The sequence below is a fragment of the Dermacentor andersoni genome, chromosome 4 (assembly GCF_023375885.2).
Source record: "Dermacentor andersoni chromosome 4, qqDerAnde1_hic_scaffold, whole genome shotgun sequence".
In the NCBI taxonomy this organism is placed as follows: Eukaryota; Metazoa; Arthropoda; class Arachnida; order Ixodida; family Ixodidae; genus Dermacentor; species Dermacentor andersoni.
Window position 1 is genome coordinate 51,084,658 of NC_092817.1, and position 22,138 is coordinate 51,106,795.

A 22,138-nucleotide genomic window follows, 5' to 3' on the forward strand; every position below is an offset into this window, starting at 1 on the left:
CCCGCTGACCTGAGGTGTGCGCGTGTCAAACCTGCAAGTATGCAGCCAGCTGTCCCAACAACTCTTTCTATTACGACACTAGAAGGGGCATAAGAAAGGCCCTTTCTTTTTGTTTGTTTTTTGACTATCAGATATCGTAAGCGTCGGACGCACTGGCATCGCCGCAGATGCCGGCCACGCCTTTTCTCCCGGCTGCATACAAAGAAATCGCATTGCTGTGTTACCCATCAACGGCCATATAGCACCGACGCGCAACGGGCTTGTCAGTGTTCTCACACGAGCACTCTACGCAGAGCGCGATACTATATGTATACCGTCGCGTATGCGTATAGCGTACGGCCGTTGAGACAAAAGACGTGCGTGCGCAGGAAATGGAACACGCTGAGTGTGTATACATACATGTATATAAATAGATGCGGAGATCTTGGAGGAGGGGGGGGGGGGGGGAGAGTGGAGGAAGGGTACGGACAAGCAGCGAGGGGGGAGTGAGGGAGGAGGGGGTGCGTGGCACGGCCTGTTACGCGAGCGGTTACGCGGCGTTCGCCGAGTGAAAGCTAGCCGCTGCGCCGGGAGCGCAGCGCGCGCGCCTTTTGCGGCGATCGGGGTCATTGCCACGGCCGGACGTCGTGGTCGACGCAGAGGGAGGCTCCGCCACACGCACGCTGTGCAGGAAGGAGAAAAAGAAAGGGTTTCGCTTTCTTTTCTTTTTTTTTTTCTCTCTTCCTTAATGCTGGTGGGGAAGGCTTCCGAGAGCGCAACACGCGGAACGTCACGCATGGAACCGCGGCAGGGAGAACGGGGCAGCACACGCAACGCGAGTGAGCAATGACAGCGGTGACGTCATCCTGGTGACACGCGTAGCGTGGACGCGGCCGGCACTGCCCCGTTCAGGTTTTGGGCTGCGCTTGCGTTTCGGTTAACTGCGCCCATCTCTCTCCCTCTCTCTCTCTCTGGTTTTTTTTATCTCTTCTTTTTGTTAAGTGATAAATCTTTCAGCTTCGTTCGCGAGCTGTACTGCTGAGCAGACGCGCAAAAGAGTGCGAACTGCGGAGAATGATGATGGGATCGCACGCAGTTTATGGCGTTCCCCAGTCGAGCATCCACCGCTGCTGTGGGAGGCAGACGAGTGCTGCTGCCGACGGGTACCTATACCGGTAAAATAGGCACAAGCGCGCTCCCGGCCTGGTGCTTCGCGACTTCGGGAGCTCCAGACGCTTGGAAGGGCACCCGCCTATAGGGAAGTAGGTGGCATGGGGCCGGGCCGCCAGACTCCTGCAGTCTCAATTTACGGGTCCGTGGAAGGAGGACCATTCTATTGCAATGCGTAACTCACAGGAGTATACTTGCGTGACAGCGCCTCTGGCATGGCTACAGAAATACCTTCCCCGCCGGAACCAAGTGAGAAATTGCTCCGGGAATCGCTCAGCTTCGAGGTTGACAGGTCTACGTGCTTTCCTGATAACGGGCTCCTCGATTATGGCAGCCCGGACCCTGTGCATAGACCTCGTACCGCAAATCAGAAGTCAACGTCGGTCGCTTTCGTCATGGCTTCCCGTAATGTTCTCCAGCCGATCATGAACCACTGCTTTCTGCATATACGTAGAAAAACAGTCCATACAAGATGCGCGTGTCCCGCTGCGGCTGCGATGAGTTCAAACAGCTTGTCCTGCAGATGATATGTGTATTTAAATGGAAGGTGCTCCGCATATGCAAAATCTGGTAATGGCTTATAGAACTTATTGTCCGCGAGCGAGCGTGCTCAAGTACCCGTTTGATCAGTTCGTAGCTTTGCAGCTCTGAGCGTGCGCTCTCGTGTAGCCCTCGCTGCTGTGGAGATCCGCAACAGGTGGTGGTTCTCCTATGTGAATGCGCCGGAGCAGAGCATTTTGAACTACTTACAGTATTATTATGCGTTAGATTCCCGGAACATGTGTAAATTGCAAAAAAAATTTTCCTCTTGATATCCGCCCCTCGTCATCTGAAAGATAATGACGAGAGAGGGGAAAAACAGGTGTACGAAGGCTAAGCTCGCGGCAAAAATGCGCATGCAGGATACAAGGAACTAATTTCGACCAAGCGAGCTTACCTGCCGAAACCTTATTTCCCCGTACTAGAGTGCCGTTGCTTTACAGAACAGAAGACAAAAGGTTTTGCTTTGCAAAGCGCGTAAGGCCCCACCTGACATGCGCTCAAAGGCGTTGCCTGTCCATGTATATAGCTAATTTGAGCCATTGCCTACAGCCGGCTCATAATCGCTCGTGAACAAACCGTCGACCGGTTTCGTGCAACGATTTGCGTTGCTGCAGCAATACATGCATTCCACAGCGAGCCTTTGTGTGAGTGCATCCTCGACATTCCAAGTTTTCGTGTTAATTCCTCACTGCGGGATTTGTCTTCCTGTTCGCTTTTGTTCAGTCGTATTCTCGCTCATAATCTTGTTTGTTTGTTTGTTTGTTTGTTTGTTTGTTTGTTTGTTTGTTTGTTTGTTTGTTTGTTTTCCACATTATGCATATAACGCTGGCGATTCTTGCGTCGATCGTCGTCATCCTGCGCTGACTCGGCCGTCCGTGTACGGAAGTATACTAATTCGGCCGCGTTTCCACTGCTTCCGCTTTCGAACCTCTCCGGACCCAACTCACCGTTTGGTTCTCAGGAAATGCTAGAATCCACCGTCTCCGCTCAACGAGCCAAGTGACGCTTGTCGACAGGTTGCCGTGGCGGACTTCCGGCAGGTCGTGTGTACCGTTCGTTTCCCCTGCACCGCCCGGTTCCCTCTCTCTCGCCTTTGCCGCCTCTCCGAGCCACCCACGGCACCGCAACGCGTCACCGCTTACGCTTCCCGTTGTATCTGTGCGCGCACGCATCGGGACGATTGATGGTGGGGCTCGTCCGTTTCGCGCTTTCGTTCCTTCTTCTTTGTCCACTGTACTTCGCAACCCTTTGTGTTCGAGCGCACGCGTGGTGAGGGTCACCGTAAAGTCTCGTTGAAATTAATATGCGGCGGCCTGACGCCACGCGCATTCACTGCGTCCGCGTGTGCCGTGGCTGCCGCAACGGAAATTATTAGCGCAAAGATATGCGGGGTTGCATTGTGCTCCCGTCGATCTGGGATATGCGCGGCTGCACGCGCGCCGCCTGCGTATGAATTGTTAATGAGGAGCCGAATAATAGGGAGGTTCGCCAAGAGGAACGTGTGAACCTGTGTGTGTGGGCGCTGGCAACATTCGGCCATCCTTTGCATTCGACGTGAGCATTGCATTGTGCCGCAGCAAAGTGTGTGTGTGCGTTTGCGTGTGTGCATGTGCGTGTGTGCGTGTTTGTGTGTGCGCGCGCTCGTAACGACCGTGAACAAGAGAAGCAGATAGTGAAGCCAGGGCTCTGTACAAATCCTGAAACATCTTTTCCGCTAAGGATGCTTTTGCCTGACCAGCCGGTGATCCGACGAAATCATGTGTGCTGTCTGAAATTTGATTCAGAATTTACCTTTTGGTGCAAATACAAAAGGGAAAGAGAGAAAATAAAAGAAGACGTTTTCCTATTGTGTAACGAAAATTTCTATGACACCCTTGTCGCGCACGGCACATCGTAAAGATTCTTGTCACGAACTTGCGCTTATTACCTAAAGGCCCGGAAATGTACACTGTCTAACACGAGGACTGTATACCTGAACCGACAGACTCTCAGTGACTCCCGCGAACTCTTCGCTGCTCCATGTGCGAGCGTTTATTACGCTTGTAGTGCCATTTTCCGAGACTCGCCTCTTCTCGAATAGTACGAGTGTGGGGCTGTTCAACTCTAATAATCAAAATAATTTGGCCGACCCCAAGCTGTCAGCACTCCCTCTGTTTATAGGGCATTGCGTGGTCAACATGGCGAGCAGCAGAGACGTCGGGAATGAAGATGGTGATCACCATCCTAATTCCCGACGTAAAATGTGGGGGTATTAATTCCCTTTGAATACTCAAAGCGCTGGCACATGTCACCAAGCTCGGGCTCTTTAAATCTTGCTGTTACATTTAACTCGTTAAATGTATTTATGCTATAAGCTACGTCATACAAATTATTTAGGAAGTTTGCTTTATTGCGTGTTATTCCTTTCTTTGCGCTGCCAATCTTCCAGCCGTCTCTTACTGCTCCCCACAGCTAGGTTCATTTATTTATCCTAATATCCTGTACTGCTTCCACATTTATCGCCCAATGGAGTCTCCGGCAATCTAACAGAATGTTCTCAATGGTTCCTGCGCCATTTTCACAAGCTATAGTGCACGAGTCGTCTCCATCCGAAAAATTCCTCCTAAAGCTGATGATTATGATCTATTGGCACTCCCTCTGAAACGAGGTGGTGACAAATAATCAGCTGGCCTGCTTGATTTAATCAGGTATGCTGTGCATGTATTTCATTCTAGCATTTTTCTATACATCTCCATAATCTTGTGTTTTCCCTCAAAACTTTTCTACCTTGTATTGCTACCTACGCCTGTAACGGATCCGGTCGTATCGATCTCTCCCCTGATTTTTTTTCCCTCCAATACTCTAAGCGTGTCTTGCATATCTCGACTGCTCACTATAGGTTGACGCTTCCGTTCACTTTAAATCCAAGCACTTCTGGAAGGCGTACATTACCTACGGGTCTCACTGGGTGCATTGCTTCACATTCCATTAAGATGTGCAGAGTGGTCTCCGGATTTTTGCTGCAGCATAAGATTCCTCATCTTGTTGCGAATATTTGCTCCGGTATGTTTATGTATTTAGGCAACCAGTTCGAGCCTCAAATAGCAAGGCACTGCCCTTTGTGTTATCGTACAGATATTCCCTTCTAATTTCTCACTTCCCACTCTTGTAAATCGCCATGGTCTTTTTTGTTTCCATTCTTTGCACCCAATTCGCTGTCTCTCTCGACTTCTTTGTGATGACTACTGCTTGTCTGTTAACTCTTTCAATTACCTTGTACTTGCTTGCCAACTTTCTTGACTTCCATTCTTGACTTTTTCCATTCTTGACTTCTTCCATTCCGTGTCCACGCTTCTCAGGTACAGATATCTGTGCAATTTAGCCACCCACTTATTTTCACCTATGTTCTTGAGTCTTTCTTCAAAACCAATTTTGTTCTGCGCTTCTCTGACTTCACAAGCTAACGCAGCAAAAGCAGCACGCCCTCTTACCGTCGTTCGCCATGTTCGCCACCGACGTTTTCTCCGTCGAACATCAGAGCACAAAGCGGAAGAGCGCTTGCAGGCTGCATATGAATGCTAAACGCATTCAAAGAAGCGCGCAACCCGGACATGTTACACGAACTTGCTGAATTAAGGTGTCGCCGAGCGCAGCAGTGTTCCGACCCGCGCACGCAGGCTGCGCTTAATCGTTCGTTTAGGGCGTCGCCCCATCCGTCGTCATTACGTAATTCGGTGCCCGCATAAAACCCGTGCGAGGCGAGAGGGGGATGCGCCTCAATTACGCGTCGCCAAAACGTTTCCGGTTTCCATGAGGGCCAGCCCTTTGCGCCAGTGCACGCATAAACCGCGGCGAAGCCGCGTTTGTACGCCGTCTACAAGTGCCTGTGGTCACAACTGTGGTACAGGCAAAACACGGACCTGTTGCGCGGAGCAGCCTACCGCAACCCTCTGTGCTAGGGCAAGCGAATACGCTCCGCGCTCCTCTTGGTTAGATTCCAACGAAAAAGAAAAGTTTCGATCGCGAACTGCTCAAAATAATGTTATAGCTGCGGTGTGACGGGACAAGGACCTCATTCTAAATGATGCCGTATTTGGCGTCCGTCATCTATGTCGCCAAACGTTTTTAACAAGATCCGCCCCGTGCTCCGACATCGGTGGTGCACGTATGTGATGCACGTGCGCGGTGATGTCACAGGGTTGACGCAGGTCAATGACTACAGAGTAACTGAAAGGCCATCATACAGTCATCAACACAGTTACAATGTGGTGAAGAATACTTTAGAATGTGCCACGCTCTGGCAAGGTGCAGCAGCTATGGCAGTGACGTTAATGGGGATTCGAACATTTTCTTTTAAATAGTCACGCCCTTTTCTCGGCACGTACAGTCAACCGCAAATGTTTACGCACTGCGGGATCTGCAAAAAAAAAAGAAAGTTGCATTTCCCAGCATGCAGTCTGTGACCGTAGCCAGCAAAAGACTGTACAACACAGTGTTGTTCGCGTGTACAAGCAGAATATGGAAATCCAAATACCGGGCCGTGGCGTGTTTCCTCACGGCGACCACTCTTGTCCGCGTTTTGTTCCTCGCAATTTTGCGCCATTCCGTGTTGCCTGCTTCTCAAGGCCGTCAACGACGTTCGAAGTCGTGACTCGCGCGGTTCTAAACGACGACCGTCCGTAATCTTCCCGTCATCTCCGACTGTGCCACGTAAACGCGGACGCCCGCCGCTGGTCCCGTTTTCCCCGCTAAACCAGCACTCGCTTCGTCATCTTCGAGCACTGTTCGCAGTAAAGCCACGCGAGGTGCCATCGCGGCACTTGTTGCCAACCGACCCGCCCCGCCGCGGCCACCACGCAGTGCCAGTCCACCGCGGAACCAACCAACGCGCTATCGAATGTGTTTAGCGTGCGCGTAGAATATGTATATGTGCCTGGCAGCGTTTTCTCCCACCGCCCCGGCTGAGCGGGCACATCACTGCAGTTAATGGCCGCTCGCAGCCGAGGTCGACAATAAGCCCGCCTCTCGAAAGAGAGGAGGAGGGCGCCGGAAGATGCCGGCAGAGCGCTGGAGGAACGCCGATGGAAATACGCAACAAACCAAGCTCGAACTAACGGCAGCTCCAGATGAAAAGAGAGGCAAGAAAGAAACTCTGGATACCGTTGGAATGGGCTCGCCGTCGGCGGCACCGTTGCCTGCGGATGTGCTCTGCATGCAGTGCGTGTATACGATAAAGCTTCGGGGATTCGATCCCTCCTTGCCCTTTGCTTTAGTTTTTTTCCCCATTTCTTCGGGCACTCCCGACAACTGCGGCGAAGGCCAGTGTTTTCTGGCGTAAGCTCGCCGCACGCCTGTGCAAGAAAGCAAGAAAGGCCTGGAGCTACCTACCTACAATTTGCGCCGAGACGTCATTGCGATCGCCCCGGGCGCGCCCGCCAGTTCGTGGGGTGGGTGGGGGAATGCGGGGAAAGAGAGAGAGAGAGGGGGGCAGAGCCAAGCCTGGGCGTCGAAGATGAGGAATCGTGGGCGAGGGGAGGGCGATTCTTCTGGCGACAGCAGCTCTTCTGCGTTCCCCTCGCCGGCTCGCAGTTACAGAGCGTTGGGCGGGTGTTGCCGCTCGCCCTCCCTGACGGGTGGAGACGCGCGGAGATCTCGCGGGCTGCCTCGGAAAGCTTCGCCCGAGGGGAGAAGAGGAGCGTGGGGGATGCGCGCGCGCTTTCTCGGAGTCTCGGCGCGCGAATCTGGGGCAAGTTCAGGGCCAGCGCCGAAGGTGAACGACCGCGCTTCCTGGGTGAACGCACTCTCTCTCGCGTGTCCCCTCGCCGCCGGAGGGACGCGGCCGCAGCCATCTGCCCTACCGGCGCTGCGCTGTTCCGTTCCGCGTTTCAGTGCGCCAGTGTAGCTGGCAAAATGTTCCCTCGACCTTGGGTGCGTGGTTGCACGGGCACGGAGAAGCTCGCGTTCTGGCATTGAGAAAATAAAGCGCCGCTGTCTAACATTTAACGCTGCAGGTGACTGCCACGAAGAAGTATAAGCTCATTTGTCATTGGTATTCATTTGGTGAGTGAGTGAGCGAGTGAGTGAGCGTGTGGCAGCTGCTTGCTGCCCCCGTTTGTTCTCTGAAGTCAAGTTTGAGTATCGCTGGCCTTGGTCGGCGCCTTACGTTATGTCAGACAAGCGCACGACCTTCACTGAATTTTACATGTGGCAGTGCCCAGACCCCACACGTTATAGACAAGATAATTTTTTTGTTTATTGCGGTCTACCTGGGCCTCCGTCGAAACGAGTTTGCGAGTGCGAGATGCGTTTCTGCGTTTGCCAGCAGCGGTGACTAAGTGGGTATGGAATTCTGCCGCAGAACACGAGTATGCGAGTTCGACTCCGGACTGCGTTCCACCTTTGCGGGCGCAGTAAAGAAACCCAGGGGGGTCCAAATTATTTCGCATGGCCTTCGACTGACAGCGTTTGTCATAGCTCTCATAATGCGTAAGGACGCTAAAATCCACCTCTCGATCACTTTTATCGCTTCTTGGTTTAAAACGATGAACCGTTGTTTGATACAAAGCAAGCTCCATTTCGTATTCTTCCTCAGTTTCCACCAACACCTGGATGCAGTTCGAGTGAGTATGACGCGCGTAACATCGTGTGCAGCAGCAAACTTTGCCATCAGGTATACATACATTAACCTAGGCTCACAGAGGAGACGCCGGCTCCTGTGAGGGGGTTGCGTTGGCTGCGCGTTCCTCGTCACATAGAGTGTAACGAAAACAAATGCTCGCAGAAGAACCTCCGGAGGGCAAGGCGCACTCCCCCCCCCCCGTACAGTCCGTGGGCTTACCTCAGCGCACAGTCGCTCTCCACAAGGCGCGACTGCGTCGCAGACCCGCGGCGTCTGCGGCGTCTCTCGCCCTCCCCTCGCGTGACTCGGCGTCTAGAGAGAACGGGACCTTCCTAGCCGGCTCGTCTTTCTTGTTCGAGCGCGTCGACGGGACGAGCACGAAATATGAGTGCTCTTCGAAGAATTCGGCGGTTCCTTTGCGTGTGCGCGCTTTGTGGCGCCGGGCTTGGAAGAATAACGGCTGCGCATTCCTTGCTCATTGCCCTTCACGTGTGCGGTGCAAAACCTTTCTGGTGTAAATGTGCTGTTCTTAGGACGATCTTCTTGCTCGTCTTCTTATCATCGTTTGTAATATTAGGGCGAAGTAGTACAAGTAGCAAAGGACTACTGCTGGTAGTACTAACAGTAACACTGGTAGCAGTAGTACAGTAACCACGTGTACTCTAAAGGGTCCTCCTTGGGGATTCCTTCCGTTACTTGTCATTCCTTTCAGGACGGGTGCTTGCACGGCCGCCCTTGGTCACACTGCCTGTCACTCTCTGTATACCCACACTGCCATACGCACTGTACTGCATACACGGCACTTGTAAGCCCCGCTTCGCTTTCTGACTGTAAGTCACAGTTCGAAGCCCTGATGAGCGCTTGCTTGTGTCCAGCAGCGCTGTGAAGTCGGCCCCAGGAACAACGGTACTTAAACATGCACTTATTAAATTATGTATTCTAATGCCCCAAAGCAACGCGCGGGCTCTAAGAGACGTCAATAAGAGTGCGGTCGAGAATCGACCCGCGATCTCGTACCCAGCCGCAGAAAGACAGACACTGAACCACAGTGGCGGGTAAAAGTGCCTAATGAAGGTCACTCACAACATAAAATATAAGCCGTGTGCGTTGCGAGCCCGCCTCACGATGTATAAATTAACTCCGGACATGTTTCGCCGCCTTGCATCTGCGTTATGAGGTAAAGACAATTTCTTAGTTGTTGAGTGCGCATAGGTACAGAATTGCGAAAACACTGGAGTTGTTCGAAGTCCTTCGTAGAGTATGACTGTAATACCGCAGAAGTACTTCTTTGAATGCGAAAGCACTGTCCGGGGCTGTCACCGGTCTTCTTTCATTGATGTTGACTCATAACCCTCGGAGGGCGATGCCGGAAGCAGTGTAATCAAAGACATGGATGGGCCGATCCTAATACCAGTGCACGATGTGTCCCCACAAGGAGGGAGGGGAAAGAGAAAAGTAGAAGGCAGGGAGGTTAACCAGAATAACGTCCTGTTGGCTACCCTACACCGGGGTAATGCGAAAGGGGATACATGCAGCTGCGTAACCATGATTTTTTTAGGGGAGGGCGCGCATACTTGACTGTGAACGAGATGACTGCAGATTACACAGGTGCCTAACTTCGTCGTTTTCGGCACCAAGCTCGTGCTCTCCTTCCTCAATGTTGCGTATACAGCGTTGTACCAATATGTTACTCTGCCGGTCCTTGCTTTCCTCCTGCTAGCTAAGGCTGTACTTATAATTTTCCTCCTTATCACTTGCTGAACTATTCACAGCTCGATTTCGAGCTTTTTGGTGATCTCCCACGTTTGGGCCACCGTATCCGAGTATCGGAGGTTCGGAACCACACCTGCTTTGTACATCTTCTCGTCCGTGGTCGCCGCTAAATGGCTGGCAATGCATTTCACTGCAAGTCACTCCCCATCCTGCTGATTTTCCGATTAATGTTACTGCCCTTCTCTGTTTCTTTTCCCTCTGTCTACAGAAGTCATGCCGGCGTCATAACAGAGTTCTCTCAGAATTTATCTAAAGCTTCAATCGCGTAGGGGGCCGTGGGAGAGCGAGCACTGTGACTTGTTTCGAGTCATTAGAGAGCTACTGGGGATATCTCCCGTTGCCCAGAGCTAAGCAAGAGCACACTCGTGCACGGAGGGATGCCGGTCGTTGTGATCGCGTGAGCAACGCCGCAGGAATGCGGTGGCACTCGCAACGCCCCAGGAAGGACCGGCGGGCGAGCCGCTTCGTTTTCTATATGTGCAGCGTTCTCTCATTTGCTCATGCCCGGGAAATATAGGACATTCCCACTTCGGCAATGTTTAACTTCACCACAATACACCACGATGGCTCCATGGACATAATAAGGGATAATAATAAAAATGGATAATGGACAATGGATAATAATAAAAAAAGGAAATTTATTTCAAAAGATCTGCCGAATTTCAACAAGACAGAAACGTCGAGAAGGCACTTCATTTTAATACCGTGCGTATCAACGGCACTTAACGTTTAGTGCTGCGTTACGGCAGTGTTTATAGCCCTGACCAAAACACCGCTATAACGCAGAACTAAGGGCCGACAAAGTGACGTAAATGTGTATGGTATTAGAAGAAAGTACCCTCTCGTCGTTGCTAACAGAAACTTGTTAAAGCTCGGCCGATCTTCTGAAATATAATTTTTGAAAATGCTTCTCATGCAGCTACGCTGGTGTAGTGCGGTGAAGTTCAACAGACGGTCGAAGCGGGAATGTCCAAATTTTGGGGGGCATGTAGTTCTTGTCTTTTGGGCGACTGGCCATGAACCTACGAACTACAGCGGCAGATGCGATTACAAACTGGGCGTGTGGAGTGGTGTCACATGTTCGAGACACGGAAAGAAACATTCAGAATGAGCAATTGCCTGTCCATACTGCTAGGCGAACCCCGCAGGTAACATCATCACTATCACTTCCTCTCTTTGTCTCTCTCTCTTTCTTTCACAGATAGATCTTTTTACATGCCATGGCGGTGTAATTGTGTTTTTTACGCAACTATACCATACATAAATCTACGTGACAGTTCTGTCACGTAACATTATTTAACGTGTACACGATATAATTTGTCACGCGGAAGGATTAAGGACAGAAATGAAAGGATCCGATTAGACAGCACTAGCAAACCAAGAAACCAATTTTGAGAATTAAATCAGTCAAAGTAGGAAGGACAGGCGAGAGACGTGTCACACACAACGACTGGACTAACAACTGTGCTTTATCTTTTCATATAGTTTTTTTTTTCCAATAAAGCACAGTTGTTCGTTCAGCCGTTGTGTGTGCCACGTCTCTCCTCTGTACTTCGACGGGTTTAATTCTCAAGATTATGTACCAACTGACCCAAATCGCTGCTCTTCCGCAAGAAACCATGAGGCACACAAATGAGGAGCACAGATAATATTTGCACTCCTCCCCTCCCCTTACATATAGCCCCGTTTCTTCGGGGTACCGCAACAAGCCGCGGGGCCTACTCCTTGCATTTCTGCGACTGCTTGTCGGAAACACGAGTAATACATAAACGTGTGCCTCCATTTCCAAATAGAGTTGTCCTCGTAAATGAAGTCACAAAATAATCAATTCATCATTATCGTGGGAGGAGTGGCGATGAGTTCGTGAAATTCGTGCCCACCAGAGAAGGGGCCACGAGCACATACACACCTGCCACTGAAGTTCCTTGACTCGAGCAGTGTCGGGAGCGCATCACGCATGCACCTCCTCTATAACTGGACCCGAGTATACGGCCAAAGTCACGCCTCCAAAATCTTTACATCCGCAAGAGCTTAGGTATACTACGCAACTAACCAATGGCGATGTACTGACGTTGGGCGTCGAGGCGGGAAACGCAAGGCGGCGGTATACCTCGCACGCATGCGCCCAAAACGTTTACGCGCGTGTTCCCACAATAAAACTGATCAGAGGATGCGAGCGTGCGTCAGAGGCTGTGACACAGCGTATGGTTCCTCTGGCTCGCGTCCTTGAACTTGCCGCCGAAAGCTCGCTTCGTGACGCCTCTGCCCGGACGCGCGTAATTCCGCAAGAAATCTTGCGACACCCTACAAGAAACCTCGACGGGCATATCGAAAGCGAAAGGCCGGAAGTGGTGCATGGGACCGGAACTTATGCTTACTACGCTTGCTCGCCCCCCCCCCCCACCCCCTATGGAAGAGGCTGTGTGCGACGGAAAGGAAAGATCGAGTTCTTTTAAGCCAGGGTTGGTCGCAATTACGACTGCTTTCTCCTACATGCCTGCGTCGCTGCGACGGTTTTTAACGCTTCCAGATGTGTGCGTGCGGGCACGCGTGTTCAAGTCGAATCTGAACCATGGTGTAGCCCCGACCCGGTGACAACGCGTACACGTGCGACAATGTCGTAAGCTATCCGCGTGTTCGAAAGTAAACGAGCTTTTCTGCAAAACGTCAAGTCCCTCTCCACCTCCATTTCTTTTTTCTTTCTTTTTTTGCCCCCCTCGAAGTCTGAAGCACTTGTGCTTGGAGTACGCAGAAGACATACCGGACGTCCTGTAGTCGTAAACTGGACCGTCCGCTTCTGCCTGCGCAAGTAAGCTCGGCGAGAAGGGAAAAAAAAACACGTAAGCAACGAAACAAAAGACAGTTCCCGGCACTTTACTCCGAGACGTACTAGTCAGCCGACGGTCGGTCAGTGGCCGCTCGCTATGCACTCGCTGTGCACTCTCGAAAGAACGGTCACCTTTTTTTTTTTTTTTTTTGACGACCTGCTGCAGCGGCCATTTTCAGCTGGTTCACACGTCCATAAACGCGGAGTCCCCGTCCTCGTGGCTCGAGTCGCCTGAGCTTCGGAAACCTACAGCCGACGCGTCCTTCGAGACCGCGCGAAATGCGTCTTCCTTTTTTTCCCTCTTATAAGCCGGCAATTCACGGCGCCGAGCACGTTTTCGGATCGCGGGATGAGTGTATAGTCTAAGCCTTGAAAGACTGGGGGTGGGCAGAAGCGGAAAGTGACCCTTCGATCGCGTATGCCATAAACTGTATATAGGCGCGGCCGAACGGTCCGACGGCTGCCCCGCTCAGACAGTCCGTGGAGCTGTGTCACCTCTCTATTCTGTCCCGTTTTTGACGCGACGATCGTGGGGAGCGGGAGAGGGGGCGAGTTAGTGCCCCTGGACATCACTTCTACCGCCACCCTCCTCTTCCGAGACCCCCCGGGCTTTTCTTTGTGCGATCGCCAAGGAGGCCGCCCAATCAAAGACGACGGGCTTCACGAGACGAGACGGGAGTGGCATCGGCCTCCTCTTGACAAACGCACACACGCACTATAGTGTCGGAATTTACGACGTGCACCTAATCTGAACGTCCGACGGGCCAAGGAGAGACGTTCCCCTCCTGCCGGCTGCCGTGTACCGCCCCAACAAGGGGCAGGGGACTGACGACCGGACAGCTGCGCGTTAAGAGCGCGCGCTGATCGCATATTTACGACGCGATTCGCGGGCGCGCAAATCACGCCGCCGGGGACCCGGTGTTTGCGGTGCAGCGTTATGTATTTCCGACGATCGCCCGTGGTCGAGCGTGCTGCAGGCCGCGCGTGTGAGCATGCATGCTGCAAACTGCGGGATCGCCGCCGCCTGCTTCGCTGTGGCGCCCCGTTTCATAACTGCAGTTCCAAAGACTCGATGAAGGAAACAGATTCGTGCTGAAACGCGATGCCACTGCTGGCGGATCGTGTGATGCTCTGTATACACACGGCAGTTTTGAATGTTTGCAAATCAGGCGGCAAGCTCGCCGCGCCTTGCCGAGAATCACACATCTGCCGTTGACTTGTCGTATACACATATGCTGACGACCCGCCACGCTTGCTTAGTGGCTATGGTGTTGGGCTGCTAAGCACGAGGTCTTGGGATCAAATCGCGACCACGGCGGCCGCATTTCGATGGGGGCGAAATGCGAAATCATCCGTGTACTTAGATTTAGGCGCACGTTAAAGAACCCCAGGTGGTCCAAGTTTCCTGAGTCTCCCATTACGGCGTGAGCCTCATAATCAGATCATGGTTTTGGCACGTAAAACCCCATAATTTATGATATGCTGACGTGTCGTTCCAAGATGGTCGCGTGCAGCTGGCAACCCTAAGAAATTGGCAGCGAACGCCTATAGTTCCAGTCGCACGTAGATTGAGTTACAATATTTACACTATTTAGTGCTAAATCTCCTCTCCCTCTCCATCTATATGTCAATATTATCAGGTGAAAAGGAAAGTAAACCGACTCCGATTTACGATAATTTGGACTCGCTAATGAGTAATCTGCAAAGGTCGCCAGAACAAGCAGTTTTGACATTTAAAACAAAGGAGCTTTGAAAGCTGCACAAATTTACTTGGCTGTTCTGTCAGCGAAACGCACTGGCATAAGTACAAAGGCGCGCAAAAAAGGAAACAAAAAAAACAACACATATATGATTAAGACGAACGCCAATTGACTTACATATATATATATATATATATATATATATATATATATATATATATATATATATATATATATATATATATATATATATATATATATATTGTAAGGAAGTTTATTGAGCGAGTCCAACAAACGGGCGGTAGCTCGGAACAGTGAGCGCGGAGAGCAAGATGGTGGTGTTCGAACGCCGGTCTCGTGCCCTCCGCTTTTGATGATGATCGGTATGTCATTCTCTTCCTTTCTTCATTACAATTGCCCCCGTCGAGAAAGGTGGAGCCATCCTGGCGATCTAACAGGTGGGTACAAGAGGGTCGAAGTACGGCTTGAGGCGGTCTACGTGAACAACATCACGTCCACGTCGACGACGGTCGCCTTGCAGCGTAAGAGGCTCAATGACATAGTTTACGGGGGAAGTACGCTCGACGATGCGGTAGGGACCATGATAATTTGGGAGCAGTTTGGACGACAAGCCAGGGGCGCAGGGTGGTACAAGCAGCCACACAAGTGCTCCAGGAGCGAATGTTGCGGCCGGAGAGTGATCATCATCGCGGGCGTTTTTCTGGCGTTGTTGGTCGGCTGTAGTAAAGCGCTTGGCTAGTTGTCGGCAATCTTCAGCGTAACGGGCCGCTGCTGACACGGGCGTGCACTCTGAGGTATCTGGTGCGTATGGCAGCAACGTGTCGATAGTGTGCGTCGGCTGGCGACCGTACAAAAGGAAGAAGGGGGAAAACCCGGTTGTGACTTGCGTAGCGGTGTTATACGCGTATGTGGCAAATGGGAGAACCAGGTCCCAGTTTGATTGATCAGATGCAACATGTGTCGCAAGCATGTCGCCCAGAGTCCGATTAAACCGCTCAGTGAGACCGTTCGTCTGAGGGTGGTAGGCAGTACACGTCCGATGTACAATTTTGCACTGGTGGAGAAGTGCTTGAATTGCATCGGAGAGAAATACGCGGCCACGGTCACTGAGGAGTTCGCGAGGAGGACCATGCCGAAGCACAAAACGCCTCAGGATGAAAGAGGCGACGTCCTGTGCTGTCGCCGTGGGAAGAGCAGCGGTTTCGGCGTATCGTGTAAGGTGGTCGACAGCAATGATAGCCCATCGGTTTCCGGCCGTGGTCAAAGGTAAAGGTCCATAAAGGTCAATTCCAACGCGGTCGAATGGGCGTTCTGGGCATGGAAGGGGCTGCAATGAACCTGCGGCAGGATGCGGTGGTTTTTTTCGTCGCTGACACTCGTGGCAGCCGCGAATGAACTTGCGGACAAAGCGAAACATTCCGCGCCAGTAGTACCTCTTCCGTAAGCGTTCATAGGTCTTGAAGACACCACCGTGAGCACACTGCGGGTCGGAGTGAAAGGAAGCGCAGATTGTAGAGCGAAGCGTTCGAGGGATAACTAGGAGCCACTTCCTACCATCTGGCGAGTAGTTGCGCCGGTACAAGAGGCCATCACGGATGCTGAAGTGCGAAGCTTGGCGTCGCAGAGTTCGAGTGGTCGAAAGAGTGGGTGCCCCGGATAAAACGTCAAGAAGCGAAGCGATCCAGGGATCGTGGCGCTGTGCAGAGGAGACGGTGGCGACGTCAAGAGCTGACAATGGAAGGGCTATAGTGGATATGGACGCAGTTTCGGTGGATAGTGGTGACCGCGACAGTGCATCAGCATCGGCATGCTTGCGTCCGGAACGATATATAACGCGGATGTCAAACTCTTGAAGTCGAAGAGCCCAGCGGGCAAGGCGACCTGACGGATCCTTCAACGAAGACAACCAACATAATGCATGATGGTCCGTAACTACATCAAACGTGCGGCCATATAAGTAAGGGCGGAACTTGACAAGCGCCCAGACTATTGCCAAGCATTCTTTCTCGGTGACGCTATAGTTTGATTCAGCCTTGGTGAGCGTTCTGCTGGCGTATGCGACGACATACTCTGCGAACCCAGGCTTTCGTTGCGCGAGAACAGCACCGAGGCCGACACCGCTGGCGTCTGTGTGCACCTCAGTTGCGGCCGTAGGATCGTAGTGGCGCAGTATAGGTGGTGACGTCAGGAGACGGCGAAGGGTGGAGAAGGCTTGGTCACACTCAGAAGACCATGACGAGATATTGGAGGCGCTGCTTAGTAGTTGGGTCAAAGGCGCAATTATAGAAGCGAAGTTGCGCACAAACCGACGAAAGTAGGAACATAACCCTATGAAGCTTCGTAACTGCTTTAGAGTCGTCGGTTTGGGGAAGTCAGTCACGGCACGTAATTTAGCTGGGTCCGGAAGCACACCATCCTTTGATACAACGTGACCAAGAATTGTAAGTTTTCGCGCAGCAAAACGGCACTTCTTGAGATTTAGTTGCAGCTGAGCGGTTTTCAGACACGTCAGGACATGGTTGAGGCGTTCGAGATGGGTTGCGAAATCTGGCGCAAAGACAACAATGTCGTCGAGATAGCAGAGACACATGTGCCACTTCAAACCCCGCAGAACCGAGTCCATCATGCGTTCGAAGGTGGCAGGCGCATTGCAGAGGCCGAAGGGCATGACATTGAATTCATATAGACCGTCAGGCGTGACGAAGGCTGTCTTTGAACGGTCGGCCTCTGCTAAAGGTACCTGCCAATACCCGGAACGCAAATCTAACGACGAAAAAAACTCGGCACCTTGTAGGCAATCAAGGGCATCGTCAATTCTGGGTAAAGGGTACACGTCTTTTCGAGTGACCTTGTTTAGGCGCCGGTAATCCACGCAGAAGCGAATCGATCCATCCTTTTTTTTAACGAGAACCACAGGGGATGCCCACGGGCTTTGTGAAGGGCGAATAACGTCGCGTTTAAGCATATCGTCAACCTGGTCGGTAATAACTTGACGTTCCGCGGTGGAGACGCGGTAAGGGCGTTGTCGCACTGGCGAGTTGGAGCCGGTGTCGATGTTGTGAACAATGGTAGAAGTTCGGCCAAGGGCACGTTGGGCAACGTCGAAGGAGTCGCGGAACTGGTAGAGCAGCTGGAGAAGAGCAGAGCGTTCAAATGGGGACAGTCCGTCTGCGATCGACGAATCGAATAGGTCAGCAGCTGGAACATCAGAAGGGGTAAGAGCACTGATGACGTCGAGGTCGCGTCGAGCTGAATCTTGCTGCACGGAAAAAATTTGGCCGATATCAATGGGTTGCACGCATCCAAAGGATTCACCTTTAAGCAGTCTGATGGGATATGGAAGAGGATTTGTGAGGCAGAGAGCGCTTGTTCCATTCGAAATAGAGAGGGTCGAATAAGGCAAAAGAAGTGGCTTCCGATTTAGAAGAAGGCGTGATGGTTCAAAGAATGCAGCTTCATCACATATGCTGTTGCAGAATACGGGGAGCAAAACAGCTGCTGTCGGCGGAATTTCTGTGTCTTCTGTGACGACTATTTTGTGTGCGGCTTGATGAGCGGGGTAGTAGGACTCGTCACACAAGGGAAAGAGCTCAAGTTCAGATCTGGCACAATCAATAACGGCGTGATTATACGATAGAAAGTCCCAGCCAAGTATAATGTCGTGCGAGCAAGAGGAAAGGACGATAAGCTCGACAATGTAGTGTTCTTTAGCTATAATAAGTCGAGCAGTGCAGGCAGCTATAGGCCGAACAGGGTCTCCATTCGCTGTACGTAAGGGCATCATCTCAAGAGGCGTGGTCACCTTCCGAAGCTTGCGGCAAAGTGTGGCGTCTATAACAGAAACGGCAGCACCGGTATCGACAAGAGCATATGCACGGATGCCTTCTACGAAAACTTCGACAATATTCGACGGCAAAGTTCGAGGACTTGAGCATTTCGACAGCGCAGTTCTTGCCTCACGAACTGCGGAGGCTAGTTTCCCTCATTTTCAGGGGCTGGTCGACGACGCATGGGCGACAAGGAGCGGCGACGGGGTGAAGGTGAGCGACGAGACGTGGGTTGCGGATAGTCACGTGAAGACGTGCTTGGTTGGGGACCCGGATCTTCATAACGAGAGCGGGGACGATCTATGTAGTTCGGTGAACGGGCGTCTGAATATCCTGGCGCGCGACGGCGGCAGAATCGGGCGATATGACCAGGGCCACCGCACGCAAAACAGATCGGCCGGTTGTCGCGCGTTCGCCAGGGATTTGCAGGGATGGGAGCAGACCATGTCACGGACGGCTGAATCGGGGCTGCAGCATACGACACACCATGGGGTGGTGAGGGCTGTTGAAGCTGCTGCCGCTTTACTACCTCAGCGTAACTAAGAGGCGCGGCGACAGGTTGCTGCTGAATGGGCACCGGCATGGCCTCGGAAATCTGCTCTTGAATGACGTGTCGAAGCACGGGAGCCAACGGGATTGGTCGCTGCAGTTGCTGCTGTTGTGGGAGCTCCTGACGCTGAGCAAACGGCAGGAGAGACAACTGACGGGCCACCTCCTCACGCACAAATTCTTTCATTTGTGCGATAAGGTATGGCTGGTCAGGCATGATGTCCAGTGCAGCGAGCGGTTGACTGTACGTCTGAGATGAACGTCGGGTGAGAGCCCGCTGCCTTCTCAACTCGTCGTAGCTGTGGCACAGAGTTACCACTTCAGACACTGTGCCAGGAGACTTCGCAAGAAGCATCTGAAAGACATCGTCGTCGACGCCCTTCATGATGTGCTGTATTTTGGCACTTTCGCTCATTGAGGCATCGGCGCGCCTGCAGAGATCGAGTACGTCCTCAATATAGGCGGTAAATGTTTCATTCGGTTCCTGTGCCCGTGTGCGCAGCCGTTGCTCGGCGCGTAACTTCCGCACGGCAGGGCGACCGAAAACGGCAGATATTGCCTCCTTGAAAGCAGACCAGTTTTCAAATTCCGATTCGTGGTTCGTATACCACAGCTTCTCCACGCCAGCCAAGTAAAAGTTCGCGGTACTCAACTTAGCAGCGTCATCCCACTTGTTGGGTCCACTAACTTTTTCGTAGGACGACAGCCAGTCCTCGACGTCCTGGTCTTCCGTACCCGAAAATACCGGGGGGTCTCGCTGGCGAACGGGGCCGGGACAAACGGCGGCCGGGAGAGGTGGCGGCTGTTGGGCTGCGTCAGCTTGCATGGTCGAGTGCAACGTGCGGGATCGGAGTTCCAGGGTGCCGACGATGTGCGTACCCAGCACGATCCACCAAATGTAAGGAAGTTTATTGAGCGAGTCCAACAAACGGGCGGTAGCTCGGAACAGTGAGCGCGGAGAGCAAGATGGTGGTGTTCGAACGCCGGTCTCGTGCCCTCCGCTTTTGATGATGATCGGTATGTCATTCTCTTCCTTTCTTCATTACAATATATATATATATATATATAAGAACTCAGAGTCATTCATTTGTTCCTAGGCCGTCAAACCTTCGATAAACCTGCACTTACCGGCCGTGACCGTTTAATTGCGACGATATATTAACTCATTCCGCATCCACTCTCATTTCACCGATGTTCTTCATTATTATTATTATTATTATTATAATTATACCTGGCCGGAAAAAATCCTGCGCATGCGAAAACACATTGAAGTTCATGACTTCATGCTAACGTACCGGCGCTGCATTTCAAGTGGAAAATGAATAAAAAAAAAACAAGGAAACCTTGCCCCATCTATAATCTCCGTTAATAACGAAAAAATTTTTGTTTGGCAAGTAAATTGAAATCAAGTCTTTAAATAAAAATATTTCTGGCTGTCCCGTAATCGAGAGTAGATGTAAGCATGAAATGGCAACCAGCAAAACAGATTGGTTGGAGATTGGTATCGGCCTTTTGAGCGTCGCTATTGGAAATGACAAATAAAACTTAGCGTACTAGAGGTTACAGCTTGAGTGATATCGTGTACAAACATTAGGAAGAACTCGGAAACAATATTTTGTGTAACTTGTTTGGACAGTAACTAGCGTATGCAATGCGGTCCTGTACAAAGGGTTATATACATGTCACAATGGTCCATAAACATTCCGTTACGATACTTTCATTACGAACACGTAACACCAGACACGCAGCCAATGGCAACTTTAATCTATACCTAGCTGCCGAAACGTATTCGACGAAGATGATTTCAGTTAACTGACGCTAAAATCTGGAACTACATCCCACTCGAAATAAAACTAGCTCGTTTTTTTTTTTTTTTTTTTTTTTTTGAAGTGAAGTCGTGTAGTAATTTAGTCCTTTCTGTCGTATCTTTAAGATGTGTCTAAGATGTTCTCAACATAAACTGTTTGCAATATCGAATGTAAACGCACTTTGTAGCTTCTTTTGCACGTTGGACATCGTACTGATTTTGTGTTGTACAAATTTTCAACAGCTGTAATGTTTATAACCACTGCAGATAAGCAACCTATTCATTACGATTCTGTTCATTCACATGGTCTGTATAGTAATGCTTAGATTGGACCAACAGCGATCCATATAGGCTAATGGTTAACGTATTTCTGTACTTACCCTGTTTTAATAAAGTCTAATTGATTGATTGATTGATTGATTGATTGATTGATTGATTGATTGATTGATTGATTGATTGATTGATTGATTGATTGATTGATTGATTGATTGATCTGTGGCTGCCCCCCTCTTTCGCGCAGAGCAAAGCTTCGCGGCGGCCGACTCGAACAGCAGCAGCCCAGCAAAGTCGTTCGTCGCTTGCAAGGTGTGCGGAGATAAGGCGTCCGGCTACCACTACGGCGTCACCTCCTGCGAAGGGTGCAAGGTGAGCGCCGCGGGCTTTGTCCTCTGCCGCGCTTGAAAGTCGCTGCCGCTCCACACGTGCTGAAATCGAACTGTGACTTGGGCCGAAAGGTCGATACGGACGCAGTATTTTCGGCGCCAATGCGACTCTCCGCGCCCTGCAGACAGGATCAGTACGGTCAAGCCTCGTAAGGACGGGCGCAGTGCAAAAACAGCCCCGGGAACTCTTGCGTCGAATGCGCAGAAGAAGAGCGACTTGTTTTACCATTCGCCCGCCACAAAGTTTATACAGGGTGTCCCACGTTACTTTAGCCGGAGTTTATAAAGAAATGCGAATGCCACGTAGCTGGACAGAACCAAGGTAATGTTGTTTGCCGTCGCTTGAAGGTACTCTACTACCTTTTCCTTTTCATTCTGCCTAATTAGATAACTAGTATTAATTAATTAATTAATTAATCAACTTCTGAAGTATTATAACTAGATGGAAAGTGTCAATGAGAAAATTGTAGAGCGACATGAAAAACTCCCGATACAGCCTTTCGTTACTCGATACGTGCTACATAAAGCGTTTTTCTGAGCGTGAAAGAAGCCCGTGAATACACGCACTGCCTCGAGCGGCCAGTCGCGGGGCCAATTTTGCGAGCATTTGCGGGCTTTCACGCTCGGAAAAACACTTTCGGGTAGCACATGTTGAGGAACAGAAAGTTGTATTGGGAGTTTT

The 22,138-nt window shown here is 51.2% G+C and overlaps 1 protein-coding gene across 2 annotated transcripts in view; it reads left to right on the plus strand.

Annotated features, from left to right (window-relative positions):
• Eip78C (Ecdysone-induced protein 78C) overlaps nucleotides 1–22,138 on the plus strand; it is a 122,119-nt gene that overhangs the window by 54,115 nt on the left and 45,866 nt on the right. For both annotated transcript variants that reach the window (XM_050184301.3, XM_055073735.2), the window contains exon 2: nucleotides 21,315–21,439. In XM_050184301.3, the coding sequence (XP_050040258.1) occupies nucleotides 21,315–21,439 (125 nt within the window). The remainder of the gene's footprint in view (nucleotides 1–21,314; nucleotides 21,440–22,138) is intronic.